Here is a 19,936-nt window from a genome sequence, read left to right as displayed (position 1 = left end):
AAGTGTGGTGATACAGAAAATATTTGAAATAAGCTGCAATTCAAATTTAGGTTTTTTAAAAATATATTTTTTATTGATTTTTTTACAGAGAGGAAGAGAGAGGGATAGAGACTTAGAAACATGGATGAGAGAGAAACATAAGCCTCCTCCTGCACACCTCCTACTGGGGATGTGCCCGCAACCAAGGTACATGCCCTTGACTGGAATCGAAACTGGGACCTTTTGGTCCGCAGGCCGACGCTCTATCCACTGAGCCAAACCGGTTAGGGCTCAAATTTGGTTTTAATGTAGTAAATAAACATGGTCACATGTATCATTATCATTATAAAGTATGATATTCAGCAAGACTGGATTAAGGATATAAAGGAACTCAGCATTATAGGTTAAAAGGTTCAAAACCCTGAAATTTAAAGAACTATAGGCTACATTTAAGTCAGAAATATTCCACAATATGAGCTATGTATTGTTATTGAATTTACTAGTTACTGTTTCTACCAGGAAACATTCCATGTACTAAATCTGGATTAAGGTAAAACTGGAACCTCTCTCTTCAAACAGGAATACAACTCTGAGGTGTATAAAACTGACTCCCCATCAGAGAATGCTCAGCCCATCTGTTTTATAGAGATTGAGATTTCAGATGATTCAGACCTGTCATCTTACAGGCCAAAGTGAGCAAAATGAGTTAGTAATAATTCAACAAAAATCTGAGTGCCTATCATGTAGCAGACACTGTTTTAGAAACTAGGTTAAAAACAGTTGAACAAAACAGAAAATTTATTTGCCTTTGTGAAGCTTACAATACAGAGTAGGAGACAAACAATAAGCAAAACCAGTAGGTAAAATGAGGATGATGTGGTGGTGGCTTTGATGAAATGAAAAAGAAAGCAATTTATATTGATTGCTAATCAAAGAATACACAGTTTGCCGGGGGTGGAGGGACGGCAAGCATGTTAGGACACAAATTTGTCAGTTGCCCAAGTCTTGCTTCTCTCCTATCTTTCTTGAACTCTTAATACTCTAAAAGTTTTGAGTGAAGTGTATAATAATCTGAAATAAAGTTAGATTAGGTCAGAAATCTTATTCTCACAATACCAACAAGTCCTATACTGAATGCCATGACTGCCTGAGGCTGCAAGCGTTTTTGTTGTGGTGGTTGTTGATCCTAACTTTTTACTAGCTGGTGTGGCTTGGTGGATAGAGCATCGGCCTGTGGACCAAAGGGTCCCAGGTTTGATTTGGGTCAAGGGCACGTGCCCTGCTTGTGGGCTCGATCCCCATTGGGGGGAAGGGGCCTGCAGGAGGCAGCCGATCAATGATTTTCTCTCATCATTGATGTTTCTGTCTCTCTCTCCCTCCCTCTTCCTCTCTGAAATCAATGAGGATATATTAAAAAAAATACCCTAACTTTTTAGAGAGAGTGGAAGGGAGGGAGAGAGACAGAGAGAGAGGAAGTCATGACACATCAATTGGTTGCATCCTGCATGAGCCCTGACAGGGGCTGAGCCTTCAATTGAGGTACTTGCCCTTGACCTGACCAGAATCTAATCTGCGACCCTTCAGTCCGTGGGCCGATGCTCTATCCACTGAACCAAACCGGCAAGGGCGACTGCAAGCATTTTACCAAAGATTCTACAATATGAAAAAAACATTTCCTTGGCTAGTTAAAACCCTAACAAACTTGGACAGACCTGAGTTGTACCAAGACAATGGGAAAAATGGGCTGGAAGTAAAGAGTTTATAAGAAATGAAAACATTAAATAGAATGAAGGCCAGAATGTAGTAAGTCTTTTAGAACAGCTACCATAAGCAAAGACTCTTCTAATTAGTCAGTATGGCACTTAATAAGTCATTGGTGTTGTCCAAGTCTGTCCTGATAAAATGGCAGAAAACTCTAGGGAGTTTGAAAATTGCTCGTTTTTGAAACACTATACATTGTAAAACTGCCTGATGAAATAACTCCGGGTTATCTTACATCTCAGAAAATGTCCACTACCCTTTCCTCTTTCAAAAGATAGCCCTTCACATGCAATACAAGAAACTTTCAACATTACTCAGAACAAATGTCTGTCAAAAAATTCCCCCATCGTGAATTTATTCTAGTTATTTGCTTTAATGAGATTTAATGTGCACATTCATCTTCAAAAATGCTAATCACTTAAAAATATGGCACTACTCTATTAACAAACAAGGGTTATACATCTACTAGAAGGGAATCAACGTATGGTAAGAGAAAAATGTCATAACTCAATGATCATAGAATGTCCCCCAAATGACCCAGTACTGAGCTCCTTGGTTACCCTTATCTTCTTAAACTCTAAGTTCTTATAAGTCTCCATTTCTGAAATAAGACTAGGAAATTAAGTTGGCAGTCATGGTCTAAATTTCTAGACCACTCCCAAGCCAAAAATGCAAGATCCTTTCATCACACTTACTAATCACGTGGCCTTGGCAAATTGCTTAATCTCATCTAAAAAAGAGGGGATACTAAAGCACCTAACTCAAGAACTGCTGTCAGGATTAAATGAGTCAATACAAGTGAAGTGCTTAGAACAGTATTTGACACTTATCAAATTCTCAATAAATGTCCCCAAACACCATATTCTAAAAAAAATCGCCTGACATAGAGACTCCAGACCAGCTGCCTTTTTATTAGGGGAGAGAAAAAAGACGTATTGTCAAATCATAACCACCTTCACCTGGTATATAATACAGAAAATCCTCATTCCGGGCTTTGGACACTTTTCTTCCTACCATTCACAAATAAAAGAAAGGAATTTAAAGAGTTTTCATCTATTTCAAATTTTGGGTGATGCAACTTCTAAATCAGTTAGTACAAACCAAATGCCTATGACATTCCAAGAACTGCTAGGTTCTATGCGGATAAAGACATTTAAGGCAGCTCAATATATATATAAAAAAAATTATAAGCCAATGTTGAAAGATAAGTTTCCTGAACAAAATGTTTCAGCAAATGATCTTTATCACTATCAAGGTCAAAGTAAATGTTAGTTCAATGTCCGACTAGCTGAGCGATTTAATAACCTAGCACAAAACTAGCCTTTGGCACCATTTTTTACAGTCCCTTTCAAACTTCAGAGCAATGACTGGTACTGCACTAGTACTTCACTGGTATAATCTCTGACTTACTGACTCAGAGATTCCAGAGGAGGATAAAGCTCAGGAATCTGCATGGCAAGTTTCCCAGATAATGAACCTGGTTTGAGAACCACACCTTGCCTGGATTTTATTCGTTTCTAAAAGAGCAGGAAGATTGAGCTGCATATCAGAACTCTAGTCCTGTAAAAATGCCAGGTGACACTGACACTCTCACTCTTCACCAGAGTCATCTTTGTCCAGGAGCACAACTTGCAGGTTAGTAGGGGATGGGACAGGTGTTGTCCTTGGTGCTGCTTTAAATAATCTCTATACTAACCGTAAAGTAAAGTAACTTGGAATTTTGCTTGGAATAAGAAGAGTGCCATTTAGCTAGAAAATATGGTATGAGAATTGAAGAATTTTTCCTCTTCTATGCCCAGAGTATTTTATCTTATAGAACAAGATGGGAGTTAAAAATGACATTATGAAAAAACTTCCAAGTGAATGCTTTATAACATCAAGTAAATTATTCAAATTAAAGAAAACCATATACATTTACTCTACGATTCAAAATATGTTCTATCTACTGTTTCTTGTTCCCCAAACTGTCCCTTAGTTCTCCCTAAGAAGAATGAATAGCTTAGAAATCTGTTATAGTTGCCACTAGTTACTCCCCCCTCTCCTTAGGCATTCATTACTTTTAAGTAAAAGGATACCTGCAACTTGGAAAAACCACACACATCAGTGAAGAGAGACTGCCAGCCTGTAAGTAGCCACTAAGTAACTTTTCACATACATACTACACGCTTATTCATACAAGGGAGGCTTCAAATATTCAGGTATAGGTTTTCCTACACTTGAATTTTCTCATGTTCACAAAACAAGAAAGACAGATTTTCGTGCAAAACAACACCAGCAACTTTCAGCCACAGCAGCATCAAAATAGGAAGTTAGCCAGCAGACACTTTGCAGCCAAGCTAGATCCTAAACAAAAAGTCTCTTTTGTACAAAGAAAAATGTTTTGCTTTTGTTAAAAAAAAGGCTGTAACTGGCAAAATTTCCCCCTCAATGCTTGCCCCAAAGTTTAGTGTATAACTTCCTATTCCAGACGCCTACTGCGTTACTCAAATTGAATATAAATGTTGATTACTGCAAATGCACTTCCAATTCTGCATGTAAATAAAAAATCCTCTCCAATCTGATTTTTACCTACTTTCTTCCAATGTCTTCTAAATAAAAACATAGTATTTTCAAGCATACACTTTTATCAAAGGTTTCAAAAGTAGAAACCAAATTTCAGTTTTATTTTGTGTCTGATGAAAGGAATACATCCCTCAAATGACACTAAATTGCGTAACTAAAAGCAATAATGTTAAAAATTACTAATTTCTGCCTCTTCTGCTCTTATGATTTTAACATTAACCTCAAAATGACATTTCTAAAAATACCTGTAAACCCTAAAATACAATTAATATACTTTATCATCTTTACATTAGGTAGTGGTTATGGGCATGGGCTTTGAATCCTAGCTCTGTCACTTACAGTGTGACCTTGAGCAAGTTATTTCACCATTTTAAACTCCAGTTCCCTCAATTGGTAAAAGAATAGTATTTTTCCTCCATAAAATTGGCTATGAAGGTTAAGTGAGATAATTCACATAAAGTACTGCACCCTGGCCTGATATTTTAGTTGGTCAGAGCATCGTCCTGATATGCTAAGGTTTTGGGTTTGACCCTGGTCATGGCACAGATAAAAATCAACCAATGAATGCACGAATAAGTGGAACAAAATCAATGTGTGTCTCTCTCTCCCCCTTTCTCTCTCAAAAATCAATAAATAAATTTAAAAAATAAAGTACTGAGCATCATATACGCTCAATAAAAATTAGCCCCATACTACATCTACACATCTGTTAATATCTTTATTTTACAGTACAGGAAAACATTATCAAAATTTACTCCTCTATTTTGAAATGCTCAGAGATTAGGCTGAAATTTAATTCTTTAATGAGAAAAAAGGAGTCAATAAGCAAAAGACCTACTCAGGAGGATTATTCCACTGACATTCTCATCACAAATCTATTCATTAGCTTTCAAAAACTGTAAACTGTTAGCTTACATAGCTGTATACCTCAAAGTAGTACAACTTAATAAATATTACATAATTTCTTTTTGAAATATTAAACTGCCTTTCTTTACTCGGTCCAAATTAATAAGTTTTTGGTACATGCATCTCATTGAAGCCCAATAGTGATAAGTATATATTCCAGGATTAAAAATGTCATTCTTAAATATGAAAAAGCCTCATTTAATGATTGCTACATATTGCTTAGTATGGTTTAGATAGACACAAAAGTGAGGCACAGTTCTCCACGGCATTAGGCTCCGGATATGGAAGCCAGAGACATGTTAGTTGGGTTAGTGCCATGATGGACTCAAGGTGTCTGCTGGTGGCAGCAGCTACTCTGAAAGGCCTTCATTGGTTGGACTGGTCTCAGCTATTCTTCCAGGGGCTTTAATCAAGGACACCATCAACTTCCTCTTTCCTTATTATTTTTAAAAATCGTTATTGTTAAAAGTATTACATATGTCCCCCCTTTTCCTGTTGACCTCTTCTAGCCCACTCTTTCCTTTTTAAATTTTACTTTTATTTATTGATTTGAGAGAAAGAAACATCAATTCTGTTGTTCTACTTATTTATGCATTCATTGGTTGATTCTTGTATGTGCCCTGACCAGGAACTGAACCCGCAACGTTGGTTTATCAGGATAAACTATAACCAACTGAGCTACCCAGCCAGGGCTTCCTTATTTTTATTAAGGTACACTAGAAGCACCAGTCTTGGTATCCTAGAGCACACCTAGTCACTTGCCAAGGCGTTACCTCAAACAACTGAACAGGCTGATCTTTAGGCCTGCCAATGAAGTAGAGTACTAACTGGGTTACTTTTCCATTATGCGAGCAAGGAGCACGTGTGTGTGCGCGTGTTTGTATTTTGCAAAAGAAAATACCATAATAGAGGCTGGACAGGAACACCTTCAGGGATCTGACATTTTTAACTGACTTTGTACAATACCCTTTTAGCAATAACACTATCTTGAATCTGCACTGGTCAAAATAACTTTTTTCCCCCTAAACCTCATCCAAGGACATGCTTATTGATTTCAAAATAACTCTTTGTATGTGTAATTTTTTCTAACAGGGATTAAAATAACGTTTAAATCTATGATAGTTATCTTCTCAAAAGGTGACTGAAAGTTATAACTACAAAGAATGTATTTTATTTATTTATTTTTTAAAAAAAATATATTTTATTGATTTTCCACAGAGAGGAAGGGAGAGGGATAGAGAGTTAGAAACATCGGTGAGAGAGAGAAACATCGATCAGCCGCCTCCTGCACACCCCCCACTGGGGATGTGCCCGCAACCAAGGCACATGCCCTTGACCGGACTCGAACCTGGGACCCCTCAGTCCGCAGGCTGACGCTCTATCCACTGAGCCAAACCGGTTACGGCCAAAGAATATATTTTAAAAGATCTAAAAGATCTAAAATATTTAGAGTAGAGAAATACAATTATTTGTTCTATTTACATTGTGTTTTTACTGGTTTATTTTCTGCAGTGGAATAAATGTAGTATCTATTTACCTAAATTATTTAATTTCCAATGAGGGGGGAAAAAACCCTTCAAAAAATATCATTCTGGTCAGGTTCCAGATGTCAAGAATCACTTTGTAGGTTTCAGTTACTTTCTAACACTCAGAAAATACCTATCTTTTAATGTAATTTGACCCACAAGATATCAAAAACAGCGAGGCAAATTATAAAGGGTTTGGGGATCTAATGTTAGCAGCCTTTTAAAGCAACAAATTATCACTTAGAAGCAACAAATTATCTATCATGTTTCTTACAAAGCAGATTAAACTCTGAAAAAAATCTTGTGGGGTTCATTTTTCCTCATTATGTTTTTATTCTTATAAGATCAGTCTTCCTAACAAGCCAGTATGCAGACTTTAGAATTCAGCGGGGACAATAAACTACAAAGGTTTTCTTAGACCTATCTAGTGAGTTTAATTATCTTTTTTTAAAATAAGGGTTTTCCACTGATCTATATTTGATGTCAAGTACAACAGCACAAACAAAACAGCACTTTATTATTAGTGCAAATCAACAAAGCACACAATACTCTCTCCTCCAGCTTTCCTAGCAGTGCTACTACCTCCACAAACCTATAGCTATCTCACTCATGTTCCCTTCCTTATTGGTTGGCAGATCTAAAAAAAAAAAAGAAAAGCCACAGCTTAATCTGTAGGAAAACAAGCCTCGCTTGCCAAAAAGTCAACTGACTTGTTCAATGTTTCTAGGCTATTTGGAACTCGCCTAGCTCTTTGGACAAATCTCAAAGAAGTTCACACTAAAAAACTCTGGCTAAGATAGTATACTAGTTCAGTGGAAGCACACTTTTATACTGTCCGTCCCCCCCAATCCAATACCTCTCCAAAGCAGTTACATAACTGCAAATCGGTAAGTTAAATGCATTCTGGGGGTGGGGTTTTCTGAACCACAATTCTATCTGTTCCAAATTCTATAGGCGAGTTTTTGATTTTTAAGAAATACTCAACACCACAACTCAAGCTTAGGCTATGTTAAAGGGTCCACCTAGCCTCATTCTACTTTATTGACCTTTACAGAAAATCCATTGGAAACTGCTAAATAGTATAAAGAACTGGTTTGTAATTAGTTTTTATTTTAAGAGATCGGGGGCAATCAACTTGTGCCATATATCCCCAGTTACAGCCTCTTTCTCAACATTTTTCTTTTATTAATGTACATAAAAAAATGACAGACTTGCCTTGTGAGGTCGGAAATAGAGATACAGGCTGAGAGGAAGAGGAAGAAACAAAGGAATCTGAAAGAAAATATACAGCGTGAGAATTTGACAACCTCACACAGGAATTTTAACTTTTCTTTTATTTTGGCCAAGCATCATAATTCCATTGGGTTTGAGCAAGAGAGAAAAACCCAAGTCTTTATTTCCAATTACTGTTTTCACTCACCTGGCAGCAAAATCTTATTTCATTTTGAGATGCATTTCTAAAAGTTAATCCATTTTTTTTTTTTTGGCGGGGGGTGGGAGGAGGGGAAGGAGAGTCAAATAGTCTCACCTCCTTAGGAAGAAAAGAGGGACTCCTAGCATTGTTAAGCAAGTACAGCCTCAAGAAAGGGGATGCTCCCCTGCAACTCTTTGTGGGAAAGGAAAAATAAGTATCTGATTATTAACTGATATTTGCTTTTAACCATTTTAAACTGCATTTTGTGAAGTCAGCCACTAAACTATGAGCATTTAAACATACATAGCTGGCAAATATGCAAAGTTGACCCTGAATACTTAAAAAACAAAACGCAATTCACAGGGAAAATAGTACTACATGAGAAATCTTCATCTTTTAAAATTATACTCCTCTAAATTTGGCGACATGTATCAAAAATTTAAAGGTACCTCCCACCCCCCACACGTTCTTTAACGTCTAGAAATTTAACCTACAGATATATGTACATATATGTACAAAGACATGTGTATGAGGATATTCATAACAGCACTGGTTAAGTACTAGAAATAATCTAAATGACCATCAACAGAAAACTATGGAATAGTTGCGGTTGTGAAAAAGAATGGGGTTCAGGTATAGATGCTGATATATATCTTGATACATTAAATTAAAAAGCAAAGTGCAGGCCCCGCCAGTGTGGCTCCGTGGTTGAGGATTGACCTATGAAACAGGAGGTTGTGCTTCAATTCCTGGTAAAAGCACATGCCAAGGTTGCAGGCTTGATCGTTGAAGTTTCTCTCTCTCCCTCTCCCTTCCTCTCTGAAATCAATTAAAATTTTTCTTTAATGGTTAAAACTTCTGCTCTCATTCAAAAAGATCCAAAGGCCTGCTTTGTGCCAGGTCCTGTTCAGGCATTAGGGATAGAACAGTGGAAACAACAGCAAAAATCTTCACTCTGATGGAACTTATATTCTGGTATGGAAGACAATCAAAATAAATAAAATATAATAAGATAGATTATGACAAGTAATAACAAAAATAAAACAGAGGAGGCCTATAAAGTGATTTGTGTTGTTCCCCCCCCCCCAAGCCCCTTCTTGTGCCCTTTAAATAATTTAGCCAGGCAAAGACCGAAAGAAGGTGAGGGAGAGTGAAGAGCTGTGAGGATATATGGGAGAAGAGCACCCTAGGCAGAGTGAACAGCAAATCAGACTGAAGGAGAGGGGTATTTTTGGTGTGAAGAATAGCAAGGAGATCGGTGTGACTGAAGCTGGATGATCAAGAAGGAGAGGTTGGGGCCAGATAATATAGGGCTACATAAGCCCTCTAAGGACTTTGGCATTCACTCTGTGATGGGAAGCCAATGGAGCATGTGCCCATGAGTGACAGGATCTGACTTAAAATTTTCACAGATTTACACCAGCTGCTGTGCGGAGACTAGACTGAAGAGAGGCAAGGGAGAAAGTGTGGAGACGTTAGGAGGCATTGCGATAATCCAGGAGAGCTCCAACAGCGCAGGATGGTAGCAATGGGAGCTGAGAACACTGGTCAGACAATGGATGGATTTTGAAGGTAGAATCTGTAGGATCTGCTGACAGTTGTATGAAGAAAAGAAAGTCCAGAATGACTCCAAGCTTTTTGATTAGGGCAAAGAGATAGATAAAATCACCATTTATTGAGATGGAAAAGCCTGTGAGAGAAACAGCCTTAAAAGGAAAGATCAGGAGTTCGGTTTAGAAATAGTAAGCTTGAGATGCCTATTAGATGTGGAGGCTGAAGATAAAGATTTGGAAGTCATCAATGGTACTTCAAACCACAAGATGGACGTCATAAATGAGACAAATGAACACAGGCAGAAAAAAGTTATACGAAGTGAGTGCTGGAGCACTCTAAATTTTAGATGTGAAATAAAGAATTAGCATTATAAAATCCCAAGAAGAAGAAAATCTAGACTCAAAGATTAGTGTTTGCCAAGGGATGGGGGAAGAAACAAATGGAGAGTGACTGCTAATAGACAAGGGATTTCTTTTGGGGTGATAAAAATTTTCTGGAATAAGACAGTGATGATGGTTGGACAACCTTGTATGTATACACTAAAAACCACTTTTAAATGGTGTTTTTTATGCTATGTGAATTTATGTCTCAAAATAACAACAAAAAACCACAAACACAACAAAACAGCTAGCAAAGGAGACATAGGAGGAGCAGCTAAAGACATGGAGGACACATTGAAAAAGGTATTTCAAAGAGGAGGGAGTGATGAATTTTACCAAAAGCTGTTGAAAGAGCATTTAAGATGAGGACTGGGAAGTGACCACTGGATTTAACAATGTCGAAAATAACTGGTGAGCCTGGGGGAAGTTTCTGTAGAGCAGCAGAGCAAAAAGGTACCTGGCTTAGAAACCATGGGACCAGAAATTAACTCAAAGTTCAAACTGATAACTTAATTCAAGAGGGTGAGAGAACCACTTTTTATCATATTTCAAATTTTAAAGAGAGGCATTGTGTATATTTGCAAGAGAATTGAATTAGGCCCTCAATCCCTTAGTTTTAACCTACCCTCAACTTCACAGCCACAAACCTTTGTGTATATCATTTCATATGAGTCTGATTTCTCATCTGTAAAATGAGGTTTATATCACTACCTGACTAACTCACAGATAAACATTACACAAGACTTTCTATTGAATATAGCCTTTAGAGGGGTTATCTGGGTTTTATTTACTTTCCTATCTCCCAAGGCACCTAACAAAGAGTTTTAATGTTTGCTTGAATATTTGTTGAATTAAGTTAATATATGGGCACAATTTACTAGTAAACCATAAAGCAATACACAAATGTAAGATATAAAAATTAAATATTTCTACTTCCTATGTAAAATGAAGACAATGCTCACTGTTGAAGTGCTTTCAAGTAACAGGACAAAAAGAGCTTTGTATTAGTTTACCCTTCAATATACCCTCAAGGGCAAGCTGCGAATGAGAAACATGTCAAAAAGCTCACATGTCCCCTCTTGGTTAGGTTATGATGATGTCCTTACAGGGAGAAAAAAGGAGTGAGTTAATTTTTACAGGGAGAAAACAGATTAAGAACATTTATTTGAAAATTTAAAAGGCCACAAAAGTGGGCTACCTGCTGACAACCGCACCCCTCAGATAATGTAAAATACAAATCTTATACAGTATTTAAAGGAATTCTCTCTGAAATTACAAGATCACAGAGAGTAACATGTCTTACACAAGTCAAAGACATGTAGACATGTAGTAAAAGACTTCAATGATGCAATCTCAAGCAATACTAATTATGGATAAACTTATTTAACATACCTTTTCTAAAGGGGTTTTAAAAAGTTTTACTATGAAATTTACATATTTGCCACAAGTCTGTACAGTTTAGGCCAGTGGTCGGCAAACTGCAGCTCTTGAGCCACATGCAGCTCTTTGGCCCCTAGAGTGTGGCTCTTCCACAAAATAGCGACTTCTGCGCATGGGCCACGAAGTTTCAATCGCACTGTACGTGCACGCCCACACCTGGTATTTTGTGGAAGCGCCATACCATACTCAAGGGGCCAAAGAGCCGCATGTGGCTCGCGAGCTGCAGTTTGCCGACCACTGCTTTAGGCAATAAATTATAAGCTAAGTTTGAACACAAACTATAAGCTAAGTACACACAATAAACATGCATAGTTAGCCCTAGCTGGTTTGGCTCAGTAGATAAAATGTTGGCCTGTGGACTGAAGGGTCCCCAGGTCAATTCCTGTCAAAGGCACATGCCTGGGTTGTAGGCTCCATGCCCAGTAGGGGGCGGGTAGGAGGCAGCTGATCAGTGATTCTCTCTCATCATTGATGTTTCTGACTCTCTCTCCCTCTCCCTTCCTCTCTGAAATCAATAAAGATATATTAAAAAAAAAAATAGTACTTCTACTCTCTACCCCTTTATAAAAATATGCATAGTTAATCAATTCTAGGATTATGGCTAGTCTAAAAATAAATGCCTTTCTACAGAACCTCTTGGCTCAAACAAAACTGGAAACCTTATCTTTCCCTTTCCCTTCAATGACATGTCACCAGTTCCTTCAATACCAAACTTAATTTACAAGTTCTTTTTTTTTTTTTTTACAAGTTCTTGAAACACATAGGATTAAACAGGCAACTCCTATATCAGGAAGAATATATCATTTCCTCACCACAGAATACAATAAAAGCAATTATATTAGTTTTCTTTTCTTTTCAGACCATCTCTAAAATAATAAAAAATAAAAACACTGATGCTCTGGATTTCAATTTCAGGTTAAGGTATGCCTGTTAAATATATATACCAACTGGTTTGTTTGATCAGAGGGGTTAAATTACTTGTGAATTTGACCCTAAAAGAGAACAGCATTATATGAAACCTTTCATTCCTGAGGAATAAAAACCTTCCAAATCAACAGGCATTTTGTAAACTATATTGACATGACCATTCTTGCTGAGTCCTGTACTCTTGCTTCCACTGATAGGAGTTTTATAATGTATCATAACTAAACTATTCTGGTCAGAATGCTGTAGCTAATCTTTAAGCATACAGATGTCATGTCAAGCCATCTATGAAACATCTTGCCTTTCCCTGCCTCCAACCACCACTTTAAAAAAAAAAAAGTATTTTTATTGATTTCAGAGATAGGAAGGGAGAGATAGAAACATCAATGATGCGAGAGAATCATTGATCAGCTGCCTCTTGCGCCTCCCCCCTACTGGGGATGGAGCCTGCAACCCAAGAATGTGCCCTAGACTGGAATCAAACCCGGGTCCCTTCAGTCCGCAGGCTGACGCTCTATCCACTGAGCCAAACTGGCTAGAACCAACCACCACTTCTTTAACAGACCAGCTGAGTGAAAGGGGTAGCAGCTTTAAGACATTAATGTGAGGGATCAAGAGCTGAAAGAACTCACTTTTAGAAAGAAGAAAAAGGTATTAAGATCTCCCTTTACTATGAGGAAGATTATGATTTCTCACTTGTAATTCAATTGCTATTTTGCACCTAGGTGCAAAAGTTTGTAATATGCCAACAAATGTACAAAATATTAGGTATTGTAATTCAATAAAAGGAGTTGAGGGTCAAGGCAAATTTGTCTAGGTCACATTGCTGAGGCTCAGGGTTTACACTGGGCCATATAATTAATGAGTCAGACTAAAACCAGATGTCTCTGGGACTCAAGTCTGTGTTTATCACTGTATTACAGTGCCACTGATGATGTGACATGAATACAATACAGATAACGTCAGTGTTGAACAGGTAGTCAGTCAGATTCCTTTTTATTTAAGGGTTCAGACTGAAAATACAAATTATATACTTACATTTGATTGACTTGTTAGAACCAAGTGTGAAAATGATGCCATAAAAAGTACATAGAACAACTAAGTTTCATGCATGAAGAAAGATTTAAAGCATAAACTTAAAAAAAGAAAAGTTGTCCAAGCTGTTTTTGCTTTGAGCTAATTTCCAAGAACAGATACAAGAAATGCAGCTTTATTTTGGCATCATGATTTTCACAGCAATAATACAACTCTCACCCTGAAAAGTACACTAAATATGTAAATCTCTTTCACCTCAACTTCAAATTTCTGCCTTGAAATCTTCAATTTCCTCAAAAGGCAGGAATCTGGGAAGCCAAGTGTGGCCCCTGACCTCCTGCACGCATTCTCCATTGCCAGCTGCACTGCATCCGAGGCACTGGACCCGAGAGTGCCATCACTCGTTCTCTACCTTTATGTAGAAACTAATATTTCTAAAATCGTTACTCCACAGGTCAGACAAGACAAAATTGTTTTCTAAAGGACACCAAGTTACCGTTTACTCTTCTTTTTTGAAAGTCTCTAAAACCAAGAGGAGCTTGGTGAAATAATGTGAAGGTTGACATCAACACATGTAGATTTTTAAACAATCAAGGAAGGTTTTAAATGAGTTACATTTTGGAATAACAAAATCCATCTTATTTTCTCGGTGCAGAAGCCTGAGACATTTCCTCTGAGAGATGGAGAAAACATTCTGCAACAGGGAAAAGCTTCGGCAATGAAATGATAACTATGCATGACAGTATCTTACAGGGGCCACCAAACTAGTGTTAATGATTTCCAGACAGTATCAATACACATTTCCAACGGATAGGAATTCAAGATAGGGAATCTATCTAGTTTATCTTTCAGGTGAGTAGAACATTTTAAATCAAGAAAAATCAAAAGATATGCACAAAAGGCCCAGCGATGGAGACCAGTAAGCAATGATAAGCGATTCGCTTTGGCTAATGGAGTTGCTAAGTCATAGGGAAGCTGCTGTTCACCTGGACCTTTGCCCAGAACACAAAAATTGGGAGCAGAAATGCTTGGTGGTGTAAAGGGAACGAGGGCTCTAAATTTGCTGCCTCATTCCTTCCGCTGGACAGCCGATCTTGACCTTGCAGAAGCTTCCTCTGCTACTGCTTCTACTGAGATGGTCACCACCACACTGGGGAAATCCAACAGGGCACCAGAACTCTTACGTGGGAAATCCACGGCTCGAGAAACACGTAGAGGATATACTTAAAGCCAAGATCAGAAATGCTAAGTTCTTTATAACCATCAACCCAAGATTCTGGCAAAGGAGACAAGAAAGCATTTTTAAATCTCCCCAAAATCCTTTAACTAACTAAATAGAGAGCAACATCATCTGTGTTTGTGTGTGTGTATACACACACACTGAGTGACCAGATTTATTATGACTGGCCAGATTATTATGACCACCCCATAGGTACAATGAAATGAATTAGTTATGCAAATAATAATAATAAAACCTTGAGAGTATTTGCTTAGGAAGTTCTCAATATTCAGTATTTTTGGAAGTGTCAATGAAGTACTGATGGGGTGGTAATAATAATCTGGCCACTCAGAGTGTGTGTGTGTGTATATATATATATATATTTTTTTTTTTTTTTGTTCCCCCCCTCCGAAGACTGAGCTCCTTTGCCACCTGCTCGGGTGCGTTTTTTCCTCCTGCAGAAGACGCCTGCACTGCAGATCTCCGCCCTGGGGGAGCTTGCCAGCCAGCTCCCACCGACGGACGGGCGTCTGCTCGCAGACGCGCATACAATGGAAACCAAAAGCGGCTGCAGCATCCCTCCCCGCCTTTCACGGCCAGGGAAGAGGGGGGTCCCACCAGCTTTGTCTGACGGCCTCCCCCTCCCCCTTTTCTGCGGTAAACACCCCCTTTTGTTACACCGCCATCAACAGCAGCCCAACAGAAAAAGCATGACATCAAAATCCGCGGCTGGCCGGGCCCGACTCCGTGGATCACCTTCTAGAACACGGGCGGCTGCCGGCGCGGCCCCTCCCCCACCCGCGCCCGGAGGAGCGGGCGGCGCTGCAGATGCAGCCCCGGATCCATCTTGGACCATCGGCAGCTCCCCCCCCAACCTTCCCTGCGCTGCCCGCACTCATCACGCCTCCCTCCGCCTCGGAGCCTCCGACAATCCGGGCATTTAGCGAGTCCGGCGACGGCAAAGAAAAGGCAGGTAAAAACGGGGTAGAACACGGCTCCGACGTGTCCACTACACTTCCTCGTCCTCCCCACACGGGTAACCAAAAAAAAAAAAAAAAAAAATTTTTCGTTTGGATGACCACCAGGAATGTCTGATGGTGTCAACACCTGCTGCAAACCTGCACTGCAACCCTTCGCCGCCATCCCCCAAAGCCATCCCAGATCGCCGCTCCGAGGACCAGCCCGCCCGTCCGCCCGACCCTCACTCCTCCTCCTGAGCCGCCGGGTTCGGGGGCTGCTCCCCGAGCTGGGGGCCCCCGCCGGGCCGCGGCCCACGCCCACTCGCTGGGACGGCTCCCCGCCGCAGCCTGTTTCCTCACGCCCCGTTATTTCCTCACCGCCCGCGCGACCGGCGCTCCCTTCCCCCTCCGCCCGGTTCCCGACGCCGGCCCCGGGCTGCAGCCGCCGGGAGGGAGGGCGCTCTGCCTGCCCCGAGGCCCCCCGACACCCGCTCCCGAGGACGGGTCCCCCGGCGCCTCACCCGCACAGGAGGAGCCGCAGCTCTTCGTCCCCAGGGCGGGGCAGGCTCCCGGGCTCCCGGCTCCGCCGGGCGCGGAGGGCTCGGCCCCGGAGGACGTCGAGGAGACTGACGGGGACTGAGTGGCCGCCGACAGGTCCGCCATGGCTGCGCAAGGGCGAGAGAGGGGTGAAGAGAGATGCGGGGCGGGAGAGAGGGAAGGGAAAGAAAATGATAGGACCGGGGGGCTCTGCGAAGTCCTTTCGCTCCTGCTGCTGCGAGGACGGGCTCCGACAGACTGACGGACTCGGCCGGGCACAGCGCGAGGGCGGGAGCGCGAGTGCGCAAGCGCACAGAGGGCCCTCGGGCGGGCGGCGGGGCGGGCGGCGGCGCGTCGAGGTGCCCAGCGACGCAGGACGCAGGCGCAAGAATTGTCCCTTCGCGTTCTTCACGCCACGCCCCTGGGGGGGCGGGGAAGGAGAGCAACCGCAAAGGGGCGTGGCCAAGCGCCAAGCCCCGCCCACCACCGAGACTGCAGTGGGAGGGGGGCCTGCGAATTAGCGCTCCTTCTTGACGACGTGAGTGTTTTAGGGTCGGCAGATTCCGGGCTCTAACGATAGACGTCTCTTTTTGCTCTCAGCAGGTGGACTCTCCTATCATTTCCGGAGCCCTCGTCTTTTGTCCGATGCGTTTCCACCTGTGACTCCAATGAAACCTGAAAATCACAGAGTGGAGTAGGCCCACTCTGCAAGGTGCTTTATGAATTTTTCTGGATGTGTCTCACGATATATTTTCACCATGAGGCAGAGAGGGCACGGTCCGCCATTTGGTAGGTGGAGAAAGATGCTGTACAGAATGGAAAAACGATTACTCATTCCAGTCACATTGCAATGCAGCTGCAGAACCTGCTTCAAATTCTTACCTCATTACTGTTCCCCAAAAGGGCTCTAGACCGCCTTGGGTCTTCAGATCGTCCCTTCCTGCGAAGAGTCTATCAGGTAAAGAAGGCAAATTTTGACGGATAAAAACCTGAGCTTCTGAGAAAAGAAGAGCCAGGAGATAGCATCCTGGCTGTGGTTAGAGGGGATGGTAAGATGAGGTACTAGAAACTGAGAATACGGTACAAAATACACGATTGAATTTTATTCATAGGGGTCATTAGCAGACAATGTATTTGAAACCAAATATCTAGCTCATATTAGATTTTGTTCATTTTGGGGGCTTCACTTCAGTTGGTCTGCAAAATTCAAAGCCTTCTCCCTACATTTGGTCAAAATATTTGAAATGTGCATAATTCCTTTACAAAGGGGAACGCAGACTGGAAATAATAAAAATCAAGGCTGTAGGCTTTGTTATTGCTTAAAGCAGCAATTGATGACCCGAAGGGCAATTGCAGGATCAGCTGATCCTGTAAAGATGCTGCCTCATGAAGGTCGAGGTACTCAGCCAGGTGGCCACTGAAAGGAAAAGCAATCTGGCCAGTGGAAATATTCTAGAACAGTGGACTACATCTGCCCTTGGCAGTTTTTAAGGTCAGACAAAGCCCAGACAGGAGAAAAACTCCTGGCTGTTGCAACACTGAATAAAGGCACAGAAGCATATTTCCCAAAATAACTTTGTGGCAAACATCTTACTCAGGCACCTACAGCATCAGGCATCAGTTGATAATGCAGGACTCTGCCCTTTAGATGGCAAGAGGAAATACCAGCCAATGGATGACCAAGCCCATCCTGATAAATGGATAAAGTTTAAAAATTTATGATAGTAGGTGCTCGATAAGGAAACGAAGCAATTGCTAGAATCTGGAGACCCTGGCTGGAAAGGAAACCCATTTCCATGATATCTAGAAGCAGAGAAAAGAAGCTAAAAATCAAGACACTGATGTGGTCTTGGTGGTCTCTTCAGACCCTTCAGATATTTTAATGTAAGACACCTTTGTGCCAAGTCAAATTGTTGAAGCTTATTCCCTTCCTGATCTCTCCTACTTTACCAGCAAACTTCCCAGGAAGCAACACTGACTTGGGATGTCATTTGTACACATGATTTGTCCCACAAATGTTTACTGATCACCTGCTGTGTACGTAGCACTATCCTGGGAAACCTAGAGGGATAAAAAAAATGTTTATCCTGTCTTCCATGAGCTTACAAGCTATTTGGGGCTTAGGACATACTCACATAAAGTTAAAAAATACAAATTAAATAGCAACCCCAAACAATCCCAAATAACACAATACTATCATGCTATATAATTAGATGGCAAATGAATTGCATGAATTTAAGAGGGGAAGGAATCACTATGGACTTACAGTGGTTTGGGGAGGTTTTATGAAGAAGCCCAAAGTCAGACAGGGGTTTGGAGTGGTAAAGAGGTCATTGAAGGCAGGAGAAGAATGGTGTGAGGCAAATGCACAGTAAGACTTCCTTCTGGGCCGACCAATCACAGAACCCTCCTCCCAGCTCAGCCCATGACGCACTGCAGTGCTGGCTTGTCGAGCAGAAGAAACTGAGATTGGATCCCCTCTCACTTCTCCCCTTCACAGGCTGCCTCGGCCACCTGAAGTGGTGGAGGCTCAGAAGTATGTGTGTATAGAAGGTGTTTTGAGTGTGGTTCACCCAAGTTGGCTAGAGCCAAGGGCTTGTACTGGGATAAGAGGGAGATAAAATGGGGAAGATGCATGGGGGTCAGAGTGTGGAGAAGCTGTAATATAGAACTAAAGAATGGAGGCTTTGTCTTTTTTTTAAAATATATTTTTTATTGATTTCAGAGAGGAAGAGAGAGAGAGATAGAAACATCAATGATGAGAATCATTGATTGGCTGCCTCCTGCATGCCCCCTATTGGGGATCGAGCCCACAACCCTGGGCATGTGCCCTTGACTGGAATCGAACCTGGGATCCTTCGGTCCGTAGGCTGATGCTCTATCCACTGAGCCAAACCGGCTAGGGCAAGGAGGCTTTGTCTTAAGACTAATGGGGATTCAGTGAAAGTTTTCAGGCAGGGAAGGGCCCCCGTGGGGTTTTTAAAGTGCTCCCTGTAGCGTAGTCATTCCTCAGAACTTCTGTTGAGCAATTTTTAATGCTGAGGCACTGAACTGGGCCTCTTCTTCCTTGGCCCTATCCTTACAGGACTGGTTTTTACACAGCTAATTTACCATCTCAGCTTCTAGGCCATCTCATTACCCCATTTTTTTTTCTTTAGAAAAAAAGTATGTACTTTAACTAAACATTTAAAAAATATATTCACATGTCATATATATGTTCATATACACATGCATGCCCACACATCTTTTTCAAAAGTATATACAATACACTATAAAGTTTCTTCTATACTAACCCCTCTCCACCCACCAATCTCTCCCTCTACATACATGTAGGTAACTGTTAGGAGCTTTTCCTGGCAAGTGCAAAGGTGAAGAAAGCAAATCTGTATCTTCACCCACCCTTTTATTTATTTATTTTTTAAAATATATTTTATTGATTTTTTTTTTACAGAGAAGAAGGGAGAGGGATAGAGAGTTAGAAACATCTATGAGAGAGAAACATCCATCAGCTGCCTCTTGCACACTCCCCACTGGGTATGTGCCCGCAACCAAGGCACATGCCCCTGACCGGAATCGAACCCAGGACCCTTCAGTCCGCAGGCCAATGCTCTATCCACTGAGCCAAACCGGTCAGGCAACACCCACCCTTTTAAATACAAACGCTAGCATGCTATACACTGTTAGGCATCTTGCTTCTTTTCCCTAAGAGTAAATTCTAGTGCTCTTTCCTTCCGTCTTTC

The 19,936-nt window shown here is 41.1% G+C and overlaps 1 protein-coding gene across 3 annotated transcripts in view; it reads right to left on the bottom strand.

The window, feature by feature from the left end:
* RTN3 (reticulon 3) overlaps positions 1-16,485 on the bottom strand; it is a 40,899-nt gene extending 24,414 nt beyond the window's left edge. For 2 of the 3 annotated variants that reach the window (XM_070427333.1, XM_070427334.1), the window contains exons 1-2: positions 16,181-16,418; positions 7,950-8,006 (exon numbers count right to left, since the gene is read on the bottom strand). In XM_070427333.1, the coding sequence (XP_070283434.1) occupies positions 7,950-8,006; positions 16,181-16,322 (199 nt within the window). In that variant the 5' untranslated portion in view covers positions 16,323-16,418. Of the gene's footprint in view, positions 1-7,949; positions 8,007-16,180 lie in introns of all 3 variants that reach the window. The other variant, XM_070427335.1, reaches the window with a different exon arrangement.
* Between the last annotated feature and the right edge of the window lie 3,451 nt (positions 16,486-19,936).

The sequence above is a fragment of the Myotis yumanensis genome, unplaced genomic scaffold (assembly GCF_028538775.1).
Source record: "Myotis yumanensis isolate MYYU_CA2020_CCGP unplaced genomic scaffold, mMyoYum1.0.hap1 SCAF_10, whole genome shotgun sequence".
NCBI lineage: Eukaryota > Metazoa > Chordata > Mammalia > Chiroptera > Vespertilionidae > Myotis > Myotis yumanensis.
Note: the sequence above shows the minus strand (reverse complement) of the source record. Positions and strands in the feature narration are given on the sequence as shown.